This window comes from Monosiga brevicollis, genomic scaffold (assembly GCF_000002865.3).
Source record: "Monosiga brevicollis MX1 MONBRscaffold_45 genomic scaffold, whole genome shotgun sequence".
In the NCBI taxonomy this organism is placed as follows: domain Eukaryota; class Choanoflagellata; order Craspedida; family Salpingoecidae; genus Monosiga; species Monosiga brevicollis.
The window spans coordinates 257,951-259,076 of NW_001865082.1; the positions used below are offsets into that span (position 1 = coordinate 257,951).

Sequence of the window (1,126 nt, forward strand, 5' to 3'; positions counted from 1 at the left end):
CTGTGGAATCACATCGTAGCTGAGCATCCCGACGAACCAGAGGCCAAGCAGCCGCCTCGACGAGTCAAGCTGCAAAAGCCGCTGCGCGGTGCTGGAGCCCGCTGTGTCGAGGTCATTGTGGAGGAAAGCCACGACGCCTCGGCAGCCGATGTGAGCGAAAACGAGGAGGAGCTCGAGGAGCAGCAGCGGTTCAAGCAGTTTATCTCAAGCGCCCAGGCCATGGCCTCAGAGGCCGAGGAGAAGCGCTGCCCGCACGGCGTTCACCAGATGCATCCGTTCTACGACAGCGTGGGCATGACGCTGGTCATCAACGAGCTGAAGCCAGAGCGTATGGTCGAACTGGGCCACAACACACCGTCGGCACTCCTCGAGTCGGGCATGCATGAGCTATTCTGGACGGCCTACGAGCAGCTCTCGGATCAGGGCCTGGCCGCCGCTGCGGTGACGCGTCTGTTTGACGACAATGAAGGGCAGTATCGGCATCGCCCCATGCGGCAAGTACAGCCGCAAACCGTCAGCAGGTACCTGAGTCTTGGGACACGCCTGGTCCAATTTTTGCTGCTGCTGGAGGCCATGCCAGCCCCCGATCCGTCTAGCTTTCTGGGCCAGGTGCTTGCCAGCCGCGGCCCTGCGGTAATTGATGCCACCGTGGCTCTGAGGGCGGGCCTGAACGCTGAAATGACCAAGAAAGAGCTGGTCGAGCCCCTCACGTCCCTGTGGCTGGCCCTGGTGGAGGTGGAGCTGAGCCTATTTGACAACGACAAGGTGCACTTTGTCAACGTCTTCCTATTGTGCACGGCCGTGTCCAAAGGAAGCGGCATCCTGCAAGACATCAGGCAGTGGACCACGACGCCCGCTGGACTGCTGTACGTTTTCAAATTGTTCCTGCTTCGCCGTGGCAAGAATGAGTCGTGGTCAGTGGCCAACGAGTTGAGGCCGTATATGCAGCCCGGGCGATTGGTGCATTTCTTGAGCCAGCGCATGAGCATGGCACGAACAGCGAGCGTGGCCGAGGGGCAGGCTGGAGTCGACGTCGACATCCGAGCCGATGGCGACGTGACGGACGAGACGCTGCGCACCATTGTCTGCCGAGGTATTGAGCTCAATGTGGAGGAGCTCGGGGCCG

General features: G+C 61.2%; 1 protein-coding gene across 1 annotated transcript in view; it reads left to right on the plus strand.

The window, feature by feature from the left end:
- The window catches only part of MONBRDRAFT_12790 (uncharacterized protein), a gene marked incomplete at both ends in the record, with an annotated part of 4,210 nt that extends 3,117 nt beyond the window's left edge, over positions 1-1,093 (plus strand). The window contains one exon of the mRNA XM_001750636.1: positions 41-1,093. Coding sequence (XP_001750688.1) covers positions 41-1,093 — 1,053 coding nt within the window. The remainder of the gene's footprint in view (positions 1-40) is intronic.
- Positions 1,094-1,126: the final 33 nt, after the last annotated feature.